This window comes from Procambarus clarkii, chromosome 13, assembly GCF_040958095.1.
Source record: "Procambarus clarkii isolate CNS0578487 chromosome 13, FALCON_Pclarkii_2.0, whole genome shotgun sequence".
NCBI classification, from domain to species: domain Eukaryota; kingdom Metazoa; phylum Arthropoda; class Malacostraca; order Decapoda; family Cambaridae; genus Procambarus; species Procambarus clarkii.
Window position 1 is genome coordinate 21,736,253 of NC_091162.1, and position 21,147 is coordinate 21,757,399.

The window sequence follows — 21,147 nt, forward strand, 5'->3', positions numbered from 1 at the left end:
GTAAGAGCAAGGCAAAAGGTTCGGAAGGTAAGATGTAATATAGGGTGTAATAATAGGAATCAGAATGGGAACGTACGAAAAACAAGTGAAAGAAAAAGAAAGAGAAAAGGGAAGGGTAGGCTTATGTTAGGTCACGTTTGTTAGAAAATTTGGAACATTTGAGTATGATCTGTGAAAGGGAAGAGTCAACAGCAACAAAACCAGGACTAAGGTTCATATTGGGCAGGTTGTGAATCAGAGCCGATTCGACAAGAAGGCGTCTGTGAAGAGTAGAAGCAGGATAGATTATTTTAGAAATCCAATCAATAGGATGATTATATTCTCTAACATGACAGCAGAGAGCATTGTTTGAGTCTGCAGACTTAACACTTCTTTTACGTTTCATAAGTCTTCATTTAGTGTACGGCCAGTTTCACCAAAATATTGGAGAGGACAAAACGAACAGGAAAGAGAGAACGTCATCAAGGGCCACATTAGTAAACAGAGTCGACATCAAGACTAAGAATCTTACAGAAGGACTGCAGGCGCAGTCTTTTCTATGAAGTCCTGAGGCTGAAGGTGGGAAGGAGAAAAAGTGCCGAGGTAAGGCGTTAGAGTTTTGCTAGCCAGGAGGCAAGAGGATAGCCGACAGAGCCCCTTGAAGATATGATAGGACAAAGAGGAACACCAGGCTTAAGAGTCTTAGGTACAGAAAAAATTTCTTTCATCCTAAACCTGCTTCCAACCCTTTTAACACTGTGCTCTGTCGTCCCTTCATATCTGAACTCAAACCTCTTACTAATACCTTTCGTCCTCTTGACATAAAGCTCGCCTTTCGACACACTAACACTCTCCGTAGTAATCTAGTTCACCCTTCTCCTGCTTCTAATGCTGCTGGTGTCTATTTATATACAGTATACCCCTGTTGTCTGCCTCAGTAAGTACACCCCTGTTGTCTGCCACAATAAGTACACCCCTGTTGTCTGCCACAATAAGTACACCCCTGTTGTCTGCCTCAGTAAGTACACCCCTGTTGTCTGCTTCAGTAAGTACACCCCTGTTGTCTGCCTCAGTAAGTACACCCCTGTTGTCTGCCACAATAAGTACACCCCTGTTATCTGCCACAATAAGTACACCCCTGTTGTCTGCCACAATAAGTACACCCCTGTTGTCTGCCACAATAAGTACACCCCTGTTATCTGCCACAATAAGTACACCCCTGTTGTCTGCCACAATAAGTACACCCCTGTTGTCTGCTTCAGTAAGTACACCCCTGTTGTCTGCCTCAGTAAGTACACCCCTGTTATCTGCCACAATAAGTACACCCCTGTTGTCTGCCACAATAAGTACACCCCTGTTGTCTGCTTCAGTAAGTACACCCTTGTTGTCTGCCTCAGTAAGTACACCCCTGTTGTCTGCCTCAATAAGTACACCCCTGTTGTCTGCCTCAATAAGTACACCCCTGTTGTCTGCCTCAGTAAGTACACCTCTGTTGTCTGCCTCAGTAAGTATACCCCTGTTGTTTGCCTCAGTAAGTACACTCCTGTTGTCTGCCTCAATAAGTACACCCCTGTTGTCTGCCTCAATAAGTACACCCCTGTTGTCTGCTTCAGCAAGTACACCCCTGTTGTCTGCCTCAGTAAGTACACCCCTGTTGTCTGCCACAATAAGTCCATCCCTGTTGTCTGCTGCAGTAAGTACACCTCTGTTGTCTGCCTCAGTAAGTACACCCCTGTTGTCTGCCACAATAAGTCCATCCCTGTTGTCTGCTGCAGTAAGTACACCCCTGTTGTCTGCCTTAGTAAGTACACCCCTGTTGTCTGCTTCAGTAAGTATACCCCTGTTGTCTGCCACAATAAGTACACCCCTGCTGTCTGCTTCAGTAAGTACACCCCTGTTGTCTGCCTCAATAAGTACACTCCTGTTGTCTGCCTCAGTAAGTACACCCCTGTTGTCTGCTTCAGTAAATACACCCCTGTTGTCTGCCACAATAAGTACACCCCTGTTGTCTGCTTCAGTAAGTACACCCCTGTTGTCTGCCTCAGTAAGTACACCCCTGTTGTCTGCCTCAGTAAGTATAACCCTGTTGTCTGCCACAATAAGTACACCCCTGTTGTCTGCTTCAGTAAATACACCCCTGTTGTCTGCCACAATAAGTACACCCCTGCTGTCTGCTTCAGTAAGTACACCCCTGTTGTCTGCCACAATAAGTACACCCCTGTTGTCTGCTTCAGTAAGTACACCACTGTTGTCTGCCTCAGTAAGTATACTCGTGTTGTCTGCCTCAGTAAGTATACCCCTGTTGTCTGTCTCAGAAAATATACCCTGTTGTCTGCCTCAGTAGGTATACCCCTTTTATCTGCCTCAGTAAGTATACCCCTGTGGTCTGCCTCAATAAGTACACCCCTGTTGTCTGCCTCAAAGTGTATACCCCTGTTGTCTGCTTCAGAAAGTATACCCTTGTTGTCTACCTCCATAAGTATACCTCTGCTGTCTGCCTCAGTAAGTACACCCCTGTTGTCTGCCTCAGTAAGTATACCCCTGTTGTCTGCCTCAGAAAGTATACCCTGTTGTCTGCATCAGAAAGTATACCCTTGTTGTCTATTTTCGTAAGTATACTCCAGTTGTCTGCCTCAGTAAGTATTCTCGTGTTGTCTGGCTTAGGAAGTATACTCCTGTTGCCTACCTCAGTAAGTACACCCCTGTTGTCTGCCTCAGTAAGTATACTCTTGTTGTTTGTTTCAAGAAGTTTATTTCTGCTGTTTGCCTCAGTAAATATACTCCTGTTGTTTGCCTCAGTAAGTATACTCCTGTTGTCTGCCTTAGGAAGTATACTGCTGATGTCTGCCTCAGTAAGTATACTCCTGCTGTCTACCTCGGTAAGAACACCCCTGTGATTAATATAAGTTTACTCTTTTAACTCTTAATTAATTACGCAGACAACATCTTTGCTGCCCAACATGAACGTATATACCAAATGCTTCACTGGGTATATACGAGAACATTATCTCCTCCACTATACCTTCCAAATATGCAAAAAATATATCCTGCAAACTAGATCTGCTTCGAATCGCACCACTAACACCAATAAGTCCCCCACCTTCTGAACATACAGCACCACCACCACCAGTAAGACCCCCACCTTCTGAACATACAGCACCACCACCACCACCAGTAAGACCCCCACCATCTGAACATACAGCACCACCACCACCACCAGTAAGACCCCCACCATCTGAACATACAGCACCACCACCAACACCAGTAAGACCCCCACCATCTGAACATACAGCACCACCACCACCACCAGTAAGACCCCCACCATCTGAACATACAGCACCACCACCACCACCAGTAAGACCCCCACCATCTGAACATACAGCACCACCATCACCACCAGTAAGACCCCCACCATCTGAACATACAGCACCACCACCACCACCAGTAAGACCCCCACCATCTAAACATACAGCACCACCACCACCAGTAAGTCCCCCACCATCTGAACATACAGCACCACCATCACCACCAGTAAGACCCCCACCATCTGAACATACAGCACCACCACCACCAGTAAGTCCCCCACCATCTGAACATACAGCCCCACCGCGAACACCAGTAAGTCCCCCACCTTCTGAACATACAGCACCACCATCACCACCAGTAAGACCCCCACCATCTGAACATACAGCACCACCACCAACACCAGTAAGACCCCCACCATCTGAACATACAGCACCACCACCACCACCAGTAAGACCCCCACCATCTGAACATACAGCACCACCACCACCACCAGTAAGACCCCCACCATCTGAACATACAGCACCACCACCAACACCAGTAAGACCCCCACCATCTGAACATACAGCACCACCACCACCACCAGTAAGACCCCCACCATCTGAACATACAGCACCACCACCACCACCAGTAAGACCCCCACCATCTGAACATACAGCACCACCATCACCACCAGTAAGACCCCCACCATCTGAACATACAGCACCACCACCACCACCAGTAAGACCCCCACCATCTAAACATACAGCACCACCACCACCAGTAAGTCCCCCACCATCTGAACATACAGCACCACCATCACCACCAGTAAGACCCCCACCATCTGAACATACAGCACCACCACCACCAGTAAGTCCCCCACCATCTGAACATACAGCCCCACCGCGAACACCAGTAAGTCCCCTGTGGGGGATTTTTACTTCAGCGTATAATATCATTCATAAAGTTCCAAGTGCCATAAAAAAATTTATGGTCTGAAGAACCAGTAATCTAAAACATATTATAATACATTTAATAATTAGTTCAAAATGAAGATAGAGAAGTGGACTGTCAAAACTTCTATTTAAAGTAGAGTAATTTCCCTGCACTTCTTTTGGGGGAGGAGGGTAAATTCTTCAATGTTAATCTACTGATAATATAGATGTAATAGTTTCATGAATAAATCAGAAAGAATTAATGCATGGGTTAGTAACCTAACTACTAAATTTAAACATTTGGAAGCTTAGCTGCCAAAGTTGAATGGAGAACACATCCAGCAGCTCTATGACCCATCTAATCCTGTCAATACCTGTTATCTCGGGCGACCCGTGATTCTACAGGATGAAGTACACTTCCCTTGTTGCTAGCTCCACGCTGAAATATTAATATCATATAATTTCTACCTAAGAGTGTATATTTACACGTTTACTAATGAAATTAGAGTGGATTAGGCATAATAATTACACTCACGGGTTTATTTGGTTTACATGATGCGTAACAACAAGGCACACTACATAAATATAAGAGTAATGGCCAGAACAATGTATTGCAGGGAACTCAGCCTTGCCGGACGCGGTGTACGTAATAAGATGAAGCTGTCGAATCAGTCTGAAGTTCAATAATAATAAATTCTACAAGGTTAGACTGGGTTTAATTCGATTTATGGATATATATACTTTATTCTCACGAGCTGGGCGGCTGACGCAATTGCAGCCATGAATTCTAGGAAGAATTTGGCGTTAATACGCCTCAGATTAATAAGATTTAATATTGCTACACTACTGTTTAGTAGTGTTAGTAAATTAGATTTCTTATTACAATAAATTTATATTATTGCACTAGGATTTAATATTTGGGTGATAAAAATTTCCAACACCCCCCACCATCTGAACATACAGCCCCACCAACATCAGTAAAACCCCCCACCATCTGAACATACAGCCCCACCACCAATATCAGTAAGACCCCCAACCATCTAAACATACATCCCCACCAACATCAGTAAAACCCCCCACCATATGAACATACAGCCCCACCACCAATATCAGTAAGACCCCCAACCATCTAAACATACATCCCCACCACCACCAACATCAGTAAGATCCCCCACCATCTGAACATACAGCCCCACCACCAACCCTCCCCGTTTCCTGACACATGCACCTCTCTGTCAACTCCCACCTGCGCAGTTAGTGGGAATTTAACCATTCCGTGGTTGCATTTTCTCAACTCACTTAAATTTATCAGGCCTGGGTGAATGTTTCCCATTAGCTTAACTCAGTTCAATAATTTACCTTTACGTTAAGGTTTGAAGCATTTATATTAGTGTACTTGTAGCAGGCTCCTCACCAACCAAGTATTATGCTGTGGTATGCGGTCTGTGCTGTACACAGCCTATGCTGAGCCTCACCTGTGTCCGAAATTAACCCAATCCCTTAATGATTTAATTACCAGAATTCTAGAAAAAATTTGAGAGTACTTATGCACAAATCCTGTTCAGAAGGTTCAGAAGGGGCTCTTATTGGATGTCGAGCAGAGGAAACTTTTAGTCTAGCACTAAGTAATATTAAATTTTACCCAGATGTTCCTAGCTGGTGGCTGGGTCTTGGTGTTTACCACTATACTGAAGTGCTAGGTGGCTGGGCATGGGTGTGTATCATAATACTGACTTGCTATGGGGCTGGGTATGGGCGTGTACCACAATACTGATTTGTTAAGGGGCTGGGCTGAACACAGTATAGTGTGTTCCACTATACTGACTTGCTAGGTGGCTGGGCATGGGTGTGTACCACACTACCTACTTGTTAGGGGGTTGAATTGAGCACAGTATTGTGTGTTCCACTATACTGACTTGTTAGGTGACTGGGCATGGGTGTGTACCAATACTGGCTTCCTAGGAGACTGGGCATGAGTGTGTACCACAATACTGACTTGCTAGTTGTCTGGGCATAAGTATGTATCACAATATTGGCTTGCTAGTAAGCTAGACATGGATGTGAACCACTATACTGACTTGCTAGGTGACTGAGCATGGGTGTGAACACCAGTACAGGATTGCAAGGGGGTTGTGCATGGGTGTGTTATGATCACCGTCTAATAACAGTCCTGAATACTTCAATACTTCCAGTCTCAAGAGTCATTTTTACCCACCTAGAAAGATCGCAGACGGCCCAAGCTGTAATTTAAGTTAAGAAGGAAGGAGTCTTATACACAAACTTTCGTGATATTTGGCTGTAAAGAGGTGAATTGTGGTAGATTGCAAAACAAAATGGCGCCCAGCTGGGCAGTCACACATCTGGGAACTTTTGAAGTGCAGCAACATAGATTTAAAGCTCACGCAGAGAGAGACGAGTGGCGGTGGCTCAGGTGCTCAGCCAGTCAACGACGAGTTTTCTATGACGTCATCGGGGGGCACCAAGCCTGCCCCAGGGAGAAGAGCCTGGCTCACTGCTCGGCTAGACTTCAGACGGGAAATTGTAGCCCCTAGGCACTTTCGCGAAAATCCGCATATTTGGATCTTAAAGTGGAGAGTTGAGCCTGGAAGAGAGGCAACAGCACTCCGACCACATTGTGGCACCAAGGGGACCTTTCTGGATAAGGTCGTAAGAGCATCGTCGACGTAGGGACTTGCTTAGAGTACAAGAGACTCAATAGCATGCCAGATTCAGTGGAAGAATTGCAAGTACCTTCATTTGGACCTTTGTCTGTCAACACGAAAGGACTGACCGTCGAAGCCTAGTGACAGTCTGGACCAGTGAGCGTCAGAAGAAGTAATGACTCCTGTGTATGAATCCACAAGGAACCGCCGTTGAAGAGGCTAGTGAAGACACGACCGACTTCACGGTAAGAGAGTGCTCCTTTTGATTTTCGCATAAGAAGAGGCAAGAGGAATGTCGACTGTGACCCTAGAAAGGAAATATTTTATGTGCCAGCAAAACGGCTGTGAGCACACGTTTGTCGACGTTAAACATTTCTATAGTAACCAGTGAGGTGAGCAAGTGTAGCAGAAAATAATATCTCTGGTTACCCTATTAAGACAGTGAATATAGTGAACAAACTGTGACGGCGCTCTGTATCAAAACCGACCCAACTAATGAAGTCCGCCATTGTGATATCTTTTTCCATGGCAGTGAATCAATGCATTACTGACATAAGGCTACCGGGAAAAAGTACATCTCGCGGAGTGACGTGAGTCAAGGAAAACCCAGTTTCGACCCCAGCGTTGGACACCCCACCAAATGTGTCTAAGTGATGTGTCCCACTGGTGTGTGGAGAGAATCGGCGCCACGTCTGTTACCCAGCGAAGAAGGATGAGGATGTGTGAGCAGCTAAGGATGTGGGGATGGAACTTCAGTGAGCTGGCGACACATGAAAACTACAAACCACTTGAGATATCATCATTTCCTAGCTAAGTAATCTGCCCTACCCATCTCCCCCTGTTGAACAGGCGCTCCCAAGGAATTTTGGAACTTGTAGGAATTTATTATTATTTATGTATACACTCATATGGTGTTAGGATACTTTGATATTATACATCTAGTAACGTTAGTTTTAATGAAGATCGAGAGCGGTGCAGACTTGATTGAGACACTACAATACAAATTATTATTTATTATTTATTTTTATGTAATTCTTTGGTCGATAAATGTTCTTTTTAGTTTTATACGCTGTGTTTATATGTACCTTCATTACGTTTATGCCATGTCTATATATATATATATATATATATATATATATATATATATATATATATATATATATATATATATATATATATGTAGATATAACTGAAAACTCACACCTCAGAAGTGACTCGAACCCAAACTGCCAGGAGCAACGCAATTGGTATGTACAGGACACCTTAATCCGCTCGACCAGTCACTCCTGGGGTGTGAGTTTTCAGTTGCATATAGTCCTGTCCTATACCGAGTAACCTTCGACCATCCCCGGTTAACAACAACCCAACATCAACCGATGTTACACTGGTGGCAGCGGTGGGATGGTCGAAGGTTACTCGATAGTGGGCAGGAATTGGAGTACCAAACGTCCAGTGCTTTTCCTTAGTTTATTATAAAAATATATATATCTTCAGGCGCAGAGCTACATTTAAATCTGCTGACAACGTTGTTGATATCTATTAAGTTGTTTAGCTTAGCGCCTGCCATCATAAGAGGGTATTGGGTCACCCCATGTGTATGGCGCCTAACTGGCATCCAACACTCATTTGGGTACTCAGTTTCCACCTGTGTCCCTTTGTTCGCATATCACCCATGTTAAACAGTTTATCTTTATCTACCCTGTCAATTCCTCTGAGAATTTTGTAGGTATTGATCATGTCTCCCCTTACTCTTCTGTCTTCCAGTGTCGTGAGGTGCATTTCCCGCAGCCTTTCTTCGTAACTCATGCCTCTTAGTTCTGGGACTAGCCTAGTGGCATATCTCTGAACTTTCTCAAGCCTTGTGCTTGACAAGGAACGGGCTGCATGCTGGGGCCGCATATACCAGGATTGGTCTTACATATGTGATATACAAGGTTCTGTGTGTGTAATTACTTAAGTGTAGTTATAGGATGAGAGCTATGCTCGTGGTGTCCCGTTTTCCCAGCGCTCTTTGTCATATAACGCTCTCAAACTATTGACGGTCTTGGCCTCCACCACCTTCTCACTTAACCGTCTACCACTCTGTTTGCGAAAGTGAATTTTCTTATATTTCTTCGGCATGTTTGTTTAGGTAGTTTAAATCTATGACCTCTTGTTCTTAAAGTTCCAGGGCTCAGGAAATCTTCCCTATGAATTTTGTCAATTTCTGTTACTATTTTCTAAGTAGTGATCATATCACCTCTTTTTCTTCTGTCTTCTAGTTTTGGCATATTTAATGTCTCTAACCTCTCCTCGTAGCTCTTGCCCTTCAGTTCTGGGAGCCACTTTGTAGGATGTCTCTGCACCTTTTCCAGTTTGTTGATGTGCTTCTTAAGATATGGGCACTACACAACTGCTGCATATTCTAGCTTTGGCCTAACAAAAGTCGTGAAAAGGAATTGCCAGCCTGAAGGGTCGACCTGGTGACCGCTTTAACACCGGGTCCGGAAGAAACCTTCGGAAATTGGGTGGAACTCTGGACTGCGAGGCCACAGAGGACACTCCCACAGCTGGGCTACGACGGCTGCAAATGTTGTCCCCGTTCCTCTGGGCTGGACCTGAAGACCGTCAGGACTCCGGCGGTCGTACCCACAACCTGGCCATGACTCTTCCCTTTAAAGTAACCTGAACCCATTTTGGATTTGACCTGCAGACTATGAGGCCACGGAGGTCGCTCCCACACCAAGACTACTGCGTTTTTTTAAGTGTTTTTTTTTAGTGTGTGTGTGTGTGTGTGTGTGTGTGTGTGTGTGTGTGTGTGTGTGTGTGTCCTTACTTACCTAGTTACCTAGTGGTGCTTGCTGGGGTTGAGCTCTGGCTCTTTGGTCCCGCCTCTCAACTAATGTACAGGTTCCTGAGCCTATTGGGCTCTATCATATTTACACTTGAAGCTGTGTATGGCGTCAGCCTCCACCACATCACTTCCTAATGCATTCCATTTGTCTACTACTCTGACACTGAAAAAACTCTTTCTAACGTTTCTATGGCTCATTTGGGAACTCAGTTTCCACTTGTGTCCCCTAGTGCGTGTGCCCCTTGTGTTAAAAAGTCTGTCTTTATCTACCCTATCAATTCCTCTGAGAATCTTGTATGTGGTGATCATGTCCCCTCTAACTCTTGTCTCCCTGTAACGTGAGGTTTAATTCCCGTAGTTTCTCCTCGTAGCTCATACCCCTCAGTTCGGGTACTAGTCTGGTGGCAAACCTTTGAACCTTTTCCAGTTTAGCCTTATGCTTGACTAGATATGGATTCCATGCTGGGGCTGCAAACTCCAGGATTGGTCTGACATATGTGGTATATAATGTTCTGAAAGATTCCTTACACAAGTTTCTAAAGGCCGTTCTTATGTTAGGCACCCTGGCATATGCCGCTGATGTTATCCTCTCGATATGAGTTTCAGTGGACAGGCCTGGCGTGATATCAACCCCTCAGGTCTTTCTCTCTCTGACTCTTGAAGTACTTCATCTCCCAAATAACACCCTTGTATCTGGTCTCCTGCTCCCTACACCTATCTTCATTACATTACGTTTCCTTGGGTTAAACTCTAACAATCATTTGTTCGACCATTCCTGCAGCTTGTCCAGGTCTTCTTAAAGCCTCAAGCTGTCCTCCTCTGTCTTAATCCTTCTCATAATTTTGGCGTCGTCAGCAAACATTGAGAGGAATGAGTCTATACCCTCTGGGAGATCATTTACGTATATCAGAAACAGGATAGGTCCGAGTACAGAGCCCCGTGGGACTCCACTGGTGACTTCACGCCAATATGAGGTCTCACCCCTCACTGTAACTCTCTGCTTCCTATTGCTTAGGTACTCCCTTATCCACTGGACCGCTCTACCAGTTACTCCTGCCTGTTTCTCCAGCTTATGCATCAGCCTTTTATTGGGTACTGTGTCAAACGCTTTCCGACAGTCCAAAAAATGCAGTCCGCCCATCCTTTTTTTTCTTGCTTAATCTTTGTCACCTGATCGTAGAATTATATTAAGCCTGTAAGGCAAGATTTGCCCACTCTGAACCCATGTTGATGGGTTGTCACGAAGTCTCTTCTCTCCAGATGTGTTACTAGGTTTTTTCTCACGATCTTCACCATCACCTTGCATGGTATACAAGTTAAGGGCATTGGCCTGTAGTTCAGTACCTCTTGTCTGTCACCCTTTTTGTATATTGGGACTACATTAGCAGTCTTCCATATTTCTGGTAGGTCTCCCGTTTCCAGTGACCTACTCTACACTATGGAGAGTGGCAAACAATGTACTCCTGCACACTCTTTCAATACCCATGGTGAGATTCCGTCTGGCCCAACAGCCTTTCTCACGTCCAGCTCCATTAGGTGCCTCGTGATCTCATCTCTCATAATTTCGAACCCTTCCAAGGTCGCCTGGTTTGCTGCCACCTCTCCTAGAGCCGTGACCTCTCTTTGTTCTATTGTAAAGACCTCCTGGAACCTCTTGTTGAGTTCTTCACACACCTCTTTGTCATTCTCTGTGTACCTCTCCTCACCCTTTCTAAGTTTCATCACCTGTTCCTTCATTGTTTTTCTCCTCCTGATGTGACTGTGTAGTAGCTTTGGTTTGGTCTTGGCTTTATTAGCAATATCATTTTCATACCTTTTCTCAGCTGCTCTTCTCACACTAACATACTCGTTCCTGGTTCTCTGGTATCTCTCTCTACTTTCTGGTGTTCTGTTATTACGGAAGTTCCTCCACGCCCTTTTGTTCAGCTCCTTTGCTTTCATACATTCCCTATTAAACCACGGATTCTTCTTTTGCTTCTCGGTTTTTCCTGTCGGGCCGGGATAAACCTGTTTACCGCCTCCTGACACTTTTGGGTGACATAGTCCATCATTTCTTGTACGGACTTAGTTCTGAGTTCTGTGTCCCATGGAATATTCCTTAGGAATTTATTCATCTCCTCATAGTTTCCCTTTCGGTACGCCAGCCCTTTGTTTCTCAGTTCTTTTTGGGGGGAGATAATTCCTAGCTCAGCCAGGTACTCAAAGCTCAATACACTATAATCACTCATTCCCAAAGGGGGATACCAACTTAACCTCCCTTATATCCGACTCATTTAGGGTAAATATCAGATCAAGCAAAGCTGGATTATCCTCTCCTCTCATTCTTGTTGGTCCCTTGACGTGTTGACTTAGAAAGTTTCTTGTTGCCACGTCCAGCAGTTTAGCTCTCCATGTGTCTGGTCCTCCATGTGGGTCTCTGTTCTCCTAATCTATCTTCCCGTGGTTGAAGTCTTCCATGATTAGTAGTCTGGATCCGTTCCTGCTAGCCACAGAAGCTGATCTCTCTATTCTGTTGATGGTGGCCATGTTGTTTCTATCATATTCCATTCTGGGTCTTCTGTAGTTTGGTGGGGGGGTTAAATATGACTACTACTATAATTTTCTGTCCTCCATTTGCTATGGTGCCTGATATGTAGTCACTGAAACCATAACAGCTCTGATTAACCATCTCTTCAAAACTCCAACCTTTTCTTATCAGCAAAGCTTCACCACCTCCTCCTCTCCGTTCTCACTCTTTTCTCACTAGGACTTTTCCACTAGTCCTGTGGAAACACTGCATTTGTTATGGTTTTTCGTTAGCTGTGTCTCTGTGAGTGCTATTATGTCTGTGTTTGTTTCTAGTGCCCATTCTCCGAGTTCATGTGTTTTATTTGTAATCCCATTTATGTTAGTGTACACTGCCTTGAAGCTCACTTTCTTCTGTTCATTTTCTTGTCCCCTTCTTGGTGAGCGTTCTGCTGGTGGGGAAAACTGTTCCCTGGGTGTGAAGATCTGTGAGGTGGTTTGCTGGGTCTCAGAGGATTTTGGGGTGTGGGGTGGGGGTTCAAGGGAAGGGAGGGGGACAGGTAGGGTATGGGGTAAGGAGATAGGGGGGGACATGGAAGATACGGGGGGAGGAGGGATAGGGAGGGTTTGGGATGAAGAGGGAGGGGGACATGGTGGGAATGGGGGAGGGGTGACAGGGTCAGAATGGGGTGGGGGGGAGGGAGGGTTGGGTGAGCATTTGAGTGGGGGCATGTAGGGTGAGGGGAAGGGAGGGTTTCTATGCAGAGGGGGCGGGGGTGGTGGTTTGCCTTCCCCCTTGATGTTGCTGGGATGCTGGTTGTGGGTTCCCCCTCTTGTCTCTGGGACTGTTGTGTTGGGGGCTGTGATTTCCTGGCTTACTCCTCTCTCCCTGCACTTTCTCCTTGTCTCTGCTGCCCTGGCTCTCTCCTCCTTCGTCCTGTCCCTCAGCAGGAATACTTTTTTGTATTCCTCCACATACTGCAGATGACTCTTCCTTTCTAGAATAACCTCCTTCGTGGTCTCGTTTGTAAACACCACCTTTACCAGTCGGTTTCTGTCCTTGTTGTACCAGCCCAACCTTAAAACTTTCTCAATGTTTTATTCAGCCCCTTCCATCTGTATCCCCTTCAGTATCCCATGTACTGCCTCTCTGTCCTTGCTAATCCTTTCCTGCCTATTGGATCTTTCCTGTTCTTTGATGCCTACAACTACCACTGATCTTTTTCTTTCCAGCAGCTGACTGGTGCACCTTGCTGCTTTCTGGGAGGTAGATGCTTGCATGGCTACCTCCCTCACTGCATCCATTGCTTCTGAACTCTTTCTCAGTATTTCTGCAAATGTTTCAGGTACAGAGGCATTTCCTTCCAATGCAACATACCCACCTTCCCTTTGGATGATAATCTGATGCTCAGCCACTTTATTTTTCTCTGTGAGAAATTTGATCTCCTCCCTTGCTGATGTCAGCTCACTTTGCAGGCTGTTAATTGTAATCCTCGTCTCATGCATCACCCTCCTGAATTCCTCCAAAACTTGGGCTAACATTTCCTTTGTTTGGTCACTTTGATTATTCCCTGTGTTCCTGTTGCATCCTCCTGCCATCTTATCCCTTTCCCTGAAATGTTTTGATAGGGTTAGGCAGGGGGGGCAGAGAGAGAGAGAGAGAGAGAGAGAGAGAAAGAGAGAGAGAGAGAGAGAGAGAGAGAGAGAGAGAGAGAGAGAGAGAGAGAGAGAGAGAGAGAGAGAGAGAGAGAGAGAGAGAGAGCGAGCAAGATAGAGAGAGCAAGAGAGAGAGAGCAAGAGAGAGAGAGAGAGAGAAAGAGAGAGAGGGAGCAAGATAGAGAGAGCAAGAGAGAGAGAGACAGAAAGAGAGAGAGGGAGCAAGAGAGAGAGAGAGGGCAAGAAAGAGAGCAAGAAAGATAGGGAGAGGGCGAAAGAGGGGGACAGAGAGAGGAAGAGAGGTGGAGGGGGAGAGAGGGCAAGAGAGGGAGAGAGCAATAGTGTCCCAACAAGGACACAAAGAGAGAGAGAGAGAGAGAGAGAGAGAGAGAGAGAGAGAGAGAGAGAGAGAGAGAGAGAACAGAGAGGGCAAGAGAGAGAGAGAGAGGGAGGGTGGGGTGGGGGGGAGGAGGGAGATTGTATGTCACTCTATCTATGGTGTCCAGTTGACGTGTAGGGGGAATAAGGGGGATGGGGGTGGCGGTGTAACCCTGACTTGCCAATTCCTACACACACATACAATTCAGGTCCCAACTTGAGCTGACAGTGAATAACTGCCTTATTATCTATCAATCTATCAAGATTACTATTCTATTATCGAATGAAATGCATTATATGTGACTACTATATGATATTATATAAACCTTGCACACTTGTTGAAGGCTTCAGAGAGAGGGGCACTTACCAGTCACCACCCAACAAGCACAACCAGGCAGTTCCACGGTGGGTCTACCCACGCTGGCCGTCAGGTCATGTCGCTCCACGCGGTTCTCCACACTTTATATGCACCGGTGATGCCACTAGTTCCACTTCGGTTTCTTCATTCTATTGCTTGCGATATGACTGCTACGTTGCACCCTGCTTGCTACACACTGGGAGAGGCCAAATACTATGATCTAGCTTCTATACTCCTTCATTGTCCCGAATATTTCACGAATCTCCACGGACCTCACTAACACGTGTGTTTCTCTCTGGCGGCGGCCTACTACTGCCCATCTACTACTACTACTCCTACTACTCCAGCGGCGGCCTGTGTGTGTGTAATAATTACCTAAGTGTAATTACAGGATGAGAGCTACGCTCGTGGTGTCCCTTCTACCCAGCACTCTTTGTCATATAATGCTATGAAATTACTGACGGTTTTGGCCTCCACCACCTTCTCACTTAACTTGTTCCAACCGTCTACCACTCTGTTTACAAAAGTGAATTTTCTTATATTTCTCCGGCAGCTTTGTTTCGTTAGTTTAAATCTATGACCTCTTGTTCTTGAAGTTCCGGGTCTCAGGAACTCTTCCCTCTCAATTTTATCGATTCCTGTTACTATTTTGAACGTAGTGATCATATCGCCTCTTTTTCTTCTATCTTCTAGTTTTGGCATATTTAATGCCTCTAACCTCTCCTCGTAGCTCTTGTCCTTCAGTTCTGGGAGCCACTTAGTGGCATGTCGTTGCACCTTTTCCAGTTTGTTGATGTGCTTTTTAATAAGATATCTGCACCATACAACCGATGCATATTCCAGCTTTGGTCTAACAAAAGTCGTGAACAATTTCTTTAGTATTTCTCTATCCATGTATTTAAAAGCAATTCTGAAGTTAGCAAGCAGTTTTCTATCTAGAACCACCCCCTAGATCCCTTTCTTTGTCAGGATTCTTTAAAGATTTCTCACATAATTTATAGGTTGTGTGAGGTCTATGTTCTTCAATTCCACATTCCATAACATGGCATTTATTCACATTAAATTCCATTTGCCGAGCGTTACTCCATATACTTATTTTGTCCAGGTCTTCTTGAAGAGCATGACAATCATCAAAGTTTCTTATTTTCCCTATTATCTTAACATCATCAGCAAACATGTTCATATAATTTGTATTCCGTCCATTCCGTTGTTCATGTAATTTGAATTCTGTATCCCCACTGGTAGGTCGTTTATGTAGACAATGAACGTTACCAGTGCAAGAACTGAACCCTGTGGTACTCCACTCGTGACATTCCTCCAATCCGATACCTTGCCTCTGATTACGGCCCTCATTTTTCTGTCAGGAAATTTTTCATCCATGTTAGAAGCTTACCTGTCACCTCTCAATATGTTCCAGTTTCCAGAACAACCTCTTATGGGGAACTCTGTCGAAAGCCTTTTTTAGTTCCAGATAGATGCAGTCAACCCAACCATCTCTTTCCTGTAAAATTTATGTGGCTCGATTATAAAAACTGAGTAAGTTCGTTACACAGGATCTTCCAGATCGAAAACCATACTGTCTGATATTATATCGGTTTTCTCAAAGTATTCTACCCATTTAGTTTTAATTATTTTTTCCAAAGTGTGTGTGTGTGTGTGTATGTGTGTGTGTGTGTGTGTGTGTGTGTGTGTGTGTGTGTGTGTGTGTGTGTGTGTGTGTGTGTGTGTGTGTGTGTGTGTGTGTGTGTGTGTGTGTGCGTGCGTGCGTGCGTGTGTGTGTGTATGTGTGTGTGTGTTTGTGTGTGTGTGTTAGCCGGACAGTAGGGTACTAGCCACTTAAGTACAGAAATAAAGATTAAATGAAATCCGGGAACGTAGACTCATGCTCAACAGGTCTATAAGGGAGTATTGAGGTAATTTCTTCCGCACTGGGCGCAGTTGAGAACCCCAATAACCACAAGAATAGCTGAAAAGCCAGGTGTATGCGGGAGACACCTGCCACTCTGCCTCCCGCTCTCTGGGGGTAGAAAGTAGCCTAGCGAGTTCCCAGGAGAGCTGCGAGGGCCCTGGGTTTTAGTACTGGTGTACTCAGGGGTTAAGCGCCGACTTCATCACAAAGGAAAGTGAGTACAGAGCCAACAACAAGGATACTGTAAAGAGAGCAGTAACGGAGTGTCACCGGTGGAGCTCGACGAGGCTCTCCCGTTTTGTCTTTCTCCGTGACAGATGTGTTCCACAATACTGACTTGCTAGGGGGCTAGGTATGTGTGTGTACCATAATACTGAGTTGTTAGGTGACTGAGCATGGGTGTTTACCACACTACTGACTTGCTAGGCGGGCTGGGCATGGCTGTGTACCATAATATTGACTTGCTAGGGGGCTAGGCATGGGTATGTACCACAATACTGACTTGCTAGGTGACTGGGTATGGGTGTGTACCACAATACTGACTTGCTAGGTGACTGGGCATGGGTGTGTACCACAATACTGAGTTGCTAGGTGTCTGGGCATGGGTGTGTACCACAATACTGAGTTGCTAGGGGGCTGGGTATGCGGATGTTTCATAATAAAATACAAATAATAAAAAAGGTAATAACGATCATGCTTATAAAAAACCAGTTATTACAAAAATCATTACTTTCTCTTATGAACAATTTTGTACTTGGTTTCGTTTCTGTATAAAATGTAAACTACACACTTCCCTGTTTATACCGCAGGTGTGGAATCGTCTGAGCCCCCAAGAACAGATATGGAATCGCTTGAGCCTCCACCGAAAGGTATGGAGTCATCTGAGCCTCCAAGAACAGGAAGGATAACGAGAGAGAGTAAGAATGGACCCGCTGGCGACGATGGCAGCCAGAAAATATTAATGAATAAAAGTAGTGATAAGAAGAGAAACAAGAGAGAAGAAAAGGCCGCAATAAAGAGTAAAGAGAGAGATGAGAACACGAGGAGGAAACAGATGGTAGAGGAACACAACAACAAGAGTCGTGATGGAGGTAACGAGAAGGAACAGAACACGTCAAAAATCTCAAGAAACGACAAAAAGACAAAAACAAAACAACGAAGAGAAAGAGGCAAGAAGACCCTTACGAGAATGGGAAAGAATGACCTTAATAAAGACAGCGACAAGAACAATGGACCAACTGGGCCTGGCAGCAAGAGAACACGGAAACCACAAGGAAAAGAAAAGAACTCTAACGGAAAAGACAACTGGAAAAGTGGAAGAAAACGGGAAAAAAGAAAGGGAACAGACAATAACACAAGAAACAAGACAATAACAGCCAACACAAACCGAAAAGGAAAAGAGATAGATAAAGCGCAAGGAAAAGGGAAAAATGACGAAGAAATAGGCAAACCCGAACGAGAGAGAAAGATAAAGGATTACATAAAAATGATGAAGAACACGAGAGCTGGAGGAGGAAATAAGAAGCACAGAGGAAAGAACAACAATAAACACAGGAGGAAAACAAATACAGGCGAACCGAAGATGAGAAAAATCAAGAAAATTAAGACAGAGAAGCAAAAACCTGAGAGAAAAATGAGTTCATCCTCGAGGAAGAAAATGAAAACAAACTCGAAAGAGAGCACGTTCAATATAAAGAAAAGGATTTTTAACGGAAATATGAGAAACAGGAATTCTACAGCAAATACATTGACTAAGAAGAAAAAGATGAGTAATACAAATAAGAGTAAGAGTAAGAAGGTCAGAGGCAACAAGACTGGAGCCTCCAGGAAGAGTAAGAAGGTCAGAGGCAACAAGACTGGAGCCTCCAGGAAGAGTAAGAAGGTCAGAGGCCAAAAGACTGGAGCCTCCAGGAAGAGTAAGAAGGTCAGAGGCCACAAGACTGGAGCCTCCAGGAAGAGTAAGAAGGGCAGAGGCCACAAGACTGGAGCCTCCAGGAAGAGGAAGAAGGTCAGAGGCCAAAAGACTGGAGCCTCCAGGAAGAGTAAGAAGGACAGAGGCCACAAGACTGGAGCCTCCAGGAAGAGTAAGAAGATCAGAGGCCAAAAGACTGGAGCCTCCAGGAAGGGTAAGAAGGGCAGAGGACACAAGACTGGAGCCTCCAAGAAGAGTAAGAAGGACAGAGGCCACAAGATTGGAGCCTCCAGGAAGAGTAAGAAGGGCAGAGGCCACAAGACTGGAGCCTCCAGGAAGAGTAAGAAGGTCAGAGGCAACAAGACTGGAGCCTCCAGGAAGGGTAAGAAGGTCAGAGGCAACAAGACTGGAGCCTCCAGGAAGAGTAAGAAGGTCAGAGGCCAAAAGACTGGAGCCTCCAGGAAGGGTAAGAAGGGCAGAGGCCACAAGACTGGAGCCTCCAGGAAGAGTAAGAAGGTCAGAGGCAACAAGACTGGAGCCTCCAGGAAGAGTAAGAAGGACAGAGGCCACAAGATTGGAGCCTCCAGGAAGAGTAAGAAGGTCAGAAGCCACAAGACTGGAGCCTCCAGGAAGAGTAAGAAGGTCAGAGACCAAAAGACTGGAGCCTCCAGGAAGAGTAAGAAGGTCAGAGGCCACAAGACTGAAGCCTCCAGGAAGAGTAAGAAGGGCAGAGGCCACAAGACTGGAGCCTCCAGGAAGAGTAAGAAGGTCAGAGGCCAAAAGACTGTAGCCTCCAGGAAGAGTAAGAAGGTCAGAAGCCACAAGACTGAAGCCTCCAGGAAGAGTAAGAAGGGCAGAGGCCACAAGACTGGAGCCTCCAGGAAGAGTAAGAAGGTCAGAGACCAAAAGACTGGAGCCTCCAGGAAGAGTAAGAAGGTCAGAGGCCACAAGACTGAAGCCTCCAGGAAGAGTAAGAAGGGCAGAGGCCACAAGACTGGAGCCTCCAGGAAGAGTAAGAAGGTCAGAGGCCACACGACTGGAGCCTCCAGGAAGAGTAAGAAGGGCAGAGGCCACAAGACTGGAGCCTCCAGGAAGAGTAAGAAGGTCAGAGGCCACAAGACTGGAGCCTCCAGGAAGAGTAAGAAGGACAGAAGACAAAAGACTGGAGCCTCCAGGAAGAGTAAGAAGGTCAGAGGCCACAAGACTGGAGCCTCCAGGAAGGGTAAGAAGGACAGAGGCAACAAGACTGGAGCCTCCAGGAAGAGTAAGAAGGTCAGAGGCCAAAAGACTGGAGCCTCCAAGAAGGGTAAGAAGGACAGAGGCCACAAGACTGGAGCCTCCAGGAAGAGTAAGAAGGACAGAGGCCACAAGACTGGAGCCTCCAGGAAGAGTAAGAAGGACAGAGGCCACAAGACTGGAGCCTCCAGGAAGAGTAAGAAGGTCAGAGGCCGTAAGACTGGAGCCTCCAGGAAGAGTAAGAAGGGCAGAGGCCGTAAGACTGGAGCCTCCAAGAAGGGTAAGAAGGACAGAGGCCACAAGACTGGAGCCTCCAGGAAGAGTAAGAAGGGCAGAGGCCGTAAGACTGGAGCCTCCAAGAAGGGTAAGAAGGACAGAGGCCACAAGACTGGAGCTTCCAGGAAGAGTAAGAAGGTCAGAGGCCGTAAGACTGGAGCCTCCAAGAAGGGTAAGAAGGACAGAGGCCACAAGACTGGAACCTCCAGGAAGAGTAAGAAGGGCAGAGGTCGTAAGACTGGAGCCTCCAGGAAGAGTAAGAAGGGCAGAGGCCACAAGACTGGAGCCTCCAGGAAGAGTAAGAAGGGCAGAGGCCACAAGACTGGAGCCTCCAGGAAGAGTAAGAAGGGCAGAGGCCACAAGACTGGAGCCTCCAGGAAGAGTAAGAAGGGCAGAGGCCGTAAGACTGGAGGCTCCGGGGAAGGACAGGCACTGGACGACCGGTGCAAGAAGACTGTGAAGGCGTGCAAGAGGTACGGCGGCCAGTGTGTCAGTCCAGAGAAGAAGTGTTCATACGTGTACAAAACTTACACCAGCAGCTCCTGTAAGACTTGCAAGTGTTGCAAACTAGGTGAGTGTTGTCTGCTTGGTTTGTGTGATATTGTGACACCCAGACTATTGTTGTGTTGCTGACACCCAGACTGTTGTTGTTGTGTTGCTGACACCCAGACTGTTGTTGTTGTGTTGCTGACACCCAGACTATTGTTGTTGTGTTGCTGACACCCAGACTATTGTTGTTGTTGCTGACACCCAGACTATTGTTGTTGTGTTGCTGACACCCAGACTATTGTTGTGTTGCTGACACCCAGACTATTGTTGTTGTGTTGCTGACACCCAGACTATTGTTGTGTTGCTGACACCCAGACTATTGTTGTGTTGCTGACACCCAGACTATTATTGTTGTGTTGCTGACACCCAGACTATTGTTGTTGTGTTGCTGACACCCAGACTGTTGTTGTTGTGTTGCTGACACCCAGACTATTGTTGTTGTGTTGCTGACACCCAGACTGTTGTTGTTGTGTTGCTGACACCCAGACTATTGTTGTTGTGTTGCTGACACCCAGACTGTTGTTGTTGTGTTGCTGACACCCAGACTATTGTTGTTGTGTTGCTGACACCCAGACTATTGTTGTTGTTGCTGACACCCAGACTATTGTTGTTGTTGCTGACACCCAGACTGTTGTTGTTGTGTTGCTGACACCCAGACTGTTGTTGTTGTGTTGCT

General features: G+C 45.8%; 1 protein-coding gene across 1 annotated transcript in view; it reads left to right on the forward strand.

Annotated features, from left to right (window-relative positions):
• Positions 1–16,976: 16,976 nt before the first annotated feature.
• The window catches only part of LOC123757085 (mucin-22-like), a 66,548-nt gene continuing 62,377 nt past the window's right edge, over positions 16,977–21,147 (forward strand). The window contains exons 1-3 of the mRNA XM_069324009.1: positions 16,977–16,980; positions 17,308–19,052; positions 19,590–20,220. Coding sequence (XP_069180110.1) covers positions 16,977–16,980; positions 17,308–19,052; positions 19,590–20,220 — 2,380 coding nt within the window. The remainder of the gene's footprint in view (positions 16,981–17,307; positions 19,053–19,589; positions 20,221–21,147) is intronic.